The 3,115-nt window shown below is 53.3% G+C and overlaps 2 protein-coding genes across 2 annotated transcripts in view; both read left to right on the forward strand.

The window, feature by feature from the left end:
- SHROOM2 (shroom family member 2) overlaps window positions 1-3,115 on the forward strand; it is a 44,423-nt gene that overhangs the window by 36,178 nt on the left and 5,130 nt on the right. The window contains 2 exon segments of the mRNA XM_014528826.1: window positions 4-237; window positions 1,637-1,809. Of these exon segments, the coding sequence (XP_014384312.1) occupies window positions 4-237; window positions 1,637-1,809 (407 nt within the window).
- The window catches only part of CLDN34 (claudin 34), a 27,934-nt gene that overhangs the window by 15,460 nt on the left and 9,359 nt on the right, over window positions 1-3,115 (forward strand). The window lies entirely within an intron of this gene.

Raw genomic sequence — 3,115 nt, forward strand, 5'->3', positions numbered from 1 at the left:
CAGCTACGGGAAGGCCAGGGAGAGGACCGCCGAGGACCTGAAGTCGGAGGAGCTGGCACGGGAGATCGTGTGCAAGGACAGGTCCCTGGCGGACATCCTGGACCCCAGCGTGAAGGTCAGGACCACCATGGACCTGATGGAGGGCATCTTCCCCAAGGACCAGCAGCTCCTGGAGGAAGCGCAGCAGCGCCGGAAGCTGCTGCCCAAGGTCCCTTCTCCCAGGGCCGCGGAGGACAAGTGAGTGCCCGCTGTGCGTCTACGGGGTCTCGTGGGTTACAAAGGGCCAGGGGCATCTGTGTATGTATATAAATGAATCCTCACCCGAGGATAGTTTTTTCCCATTGATTTTTTAGAGAGAGGGAGGGAGAGAGAGAGAAACAGAAACGTTAATGTGAGAGAGATACATCGATTGGTTGTCTCCCACATGCACCCCAACTGGGGTCGGGGATTGAAGCATGTGCCCTTGACCGGAATTGACCTGGGAACCCTTCAGTCCAAGGGCCGACTCTCCAACCACTGGGCCACACTGACTAGGGCCGCACACAGTTGTTTGTTTGTTTTTTGATTATATTTTTATTGATTTCAGAGAGGAAGGGAGAGGGAGAGAGAGATAGAAATATCCGTGATGAGAGAGGCATCAATCGGCTGCCTCCTGCACGCTCCATACTAGGGATGGAGCCTGAAACCCAGGGCTGTGCCCTGCCCAGGAATCGAACCGGGGACCTTTGGATGCATGGGTTGACGCTCAACCACTGAGCCACACCAGCCGGGCTCCACGATCATCCTTTCGCAACAGTAGGCTGCAGTGCCGGGGTAGGGCATCACATGATTTATTGATTCACTTTAGAGAGAGAGAGGAAGGGGGAGGGGGGGGCATGGGTCCGTTGTTCTGCTTATTTATACATTCATTAGTGGACTCTTGTCCGTGCCCTGACTGGGGATAGAATCCGCACTCTTGGTGTTTGGGGACGATGCTCTAACCAACTGAGCACCCGGCCAGGTGAGGGTGCCTCTCCTAGAAGTGGCACTCACGTCGTCCTCGTACACCTCCGACACCGCCGGGGGAAACTGTCTGTCTGCACTCTTCCGTCCTGGGCAGAGACTTTTATTTTTATTATTATTTTTTAAAAATCCTCCCCCGAGGATATTTTTCCATTGATTTTTAGGGCGAATGGAAGAGAGAGGGAAAGACAGAGAGGAACATCGATGTGAGAGAGACACATTGATTGGTTGCCTCCTGCACACGCCCTGACCAGGGCCCCGGGCTGGGGAGGAGCCTTCAGCCAAGTACGTGACCTTGACTGCAATTAAACCCAGGACCCTTTGGTCCCAGGACCCTCTATCCACTGAACCACACTGGCTAGAGCCCAGGTGAAGACTTTAGACATCCTTACTTATTGCAGCCTCCCTCCCCACTCCCTACCCCTGCTTTTTAGAAACCCTGCCCCTTAGCCTTGATGAATATCCATCTGGCAAGGTATCTTCAGTCCTGACCTTACCTTGTCCTTCTTTTGCTGCCTGTCTCCCTGGCTAGTGTCCTTCCGAGGGCGCCATCATTTGTCGCAGCCCCGGTTGCCGGGTAACCGTGGGTTGGTGCCCATGATCGCAGATAATTGAGGTTCTGGCATTTTTACAGGAGAGAGGAGCCCAGCGCGCCTTCAGCCGTGTCCCTGGCCACCAATTCCGCGTACTACAGCACATCGGCCCCCAAGGCGGAGCTGCTGATTAAGATGAAGGACCTGCAGGAGCAGCAGGAGCCCAAGGAGGACTCGGGGAGTGACCTGGACCACGACCTATCTGTGAAGAAGGTAGGACAGCCTGGGTTCCCCATGGCGGTACGCACAGAGGCAGGCGGGGGCGCACCCGTCCGCACCCCCCAGGGGCCCTGCACCGCGTGTGGGGCATTTGTGCTTGGCTTCTATGCAGGGCAGTGGCGTTTGGGGCAGTCGTATTAAGCCCTGTGGTTAAACGTCCTGTTCTAAGATGGGGCCTTTCCACCAGGATCTTTGCCACCTTTTTGTAATGAGATCCAGTGTCAAACTAGCTAAGTGGGCACCATTCTCTTTCTTTTCTTTTTAAATATGTTTTTATTGATTTTAGAGAGGAAAGAAGAGGGATAGACATAGAAACACTGATCGGCTGCCTCCTGCACACCCCCTACTGGGGATCAAGCCCGAAACCCCGGCGTGTGCCCTGACCAGGAATTGAATTGTCACCTCTGGGTTCATGGGTCCATGCTCAACCACTGAGCCACACCAGCCAGGCTCATTTAAGTTCAACTGATATGTCCCTTTTATCCTGGTGAAAATCCAGGGAAATAATGGTGTGCCCTTCAGAGAACCCCATGTCCTCTCTAAATATCAAGTTCGCATGTCTGTAAGCAGATGGTCCCAACTCCAGCAGTGGGCTGGACAGTGCTTGCGTAAGCAAACAGCATCGTTGGATCAACTCCAAGACTCCCTCGCCTGGCACTTGGGGATATGGCCGTGGACAGAGCGAATAGAGCACCTTCTCTGGGAGCTCATGTTCTCTGAGGCCAGGTGCGGAGGCAGCCAGCACATAGACAAAGACACGTGCTACACGAGGCCAGCCCACACGCGCGGCCCAGCCTGGCCCACCACCTGCGTGTCAGTAAAGTGGCATGAAACAACCGCATCCCTTCCTGTGCATGTGGGCTGGTGGCTCTCGCACGACAGCAGCAGAGCTGCGTCCTGGAAACAGTGGCCACATGGCCAGTAAAGTCTGAAATATTTACCATCTGGCCCTTTGCAGAACAAGTTTGCCAACTCTTTTTATTATTATTAGTAGTAGTAGTAGTATTTTTTTGTTAATCCTCATATGAGGATATTTTTTTATTGATTTTTTTTTCATTGGTTTTTAGAGAGAGTAGAAGAGAGGGTGAGAGAGAGGGGGGAGAGAAACACCGATGTGAGAGACACATCAATTGGTTGCCTCCTGTACTCGCCCCAACTGGGTCTAGAGAATGAACCTGCAACCCAGGTATGTGCCCTTGACTGGGAATCAAATCTGTGATGCGCAGGCCAATACCCTAACCATTGAGCACACCGGCCAGGGCTGCTCTATTATTTGATGATGCAAAATGAACTTGCGCCTG

Source organism: Myotis brandtii, unplaced genomic scaffold (genome assembly GCF_000412655.1).
Source record: "Myotis brandtii unplaced genomic scaffold, ASM41265v1 scaffold655, whole genome shotgun sequence".
Lineage (NCBI taxonomy): Eukaryota > Metazoa > Chordata > Mammalia > Chiroptera > Vespertilionidae > Myotis > Myotis brandtii.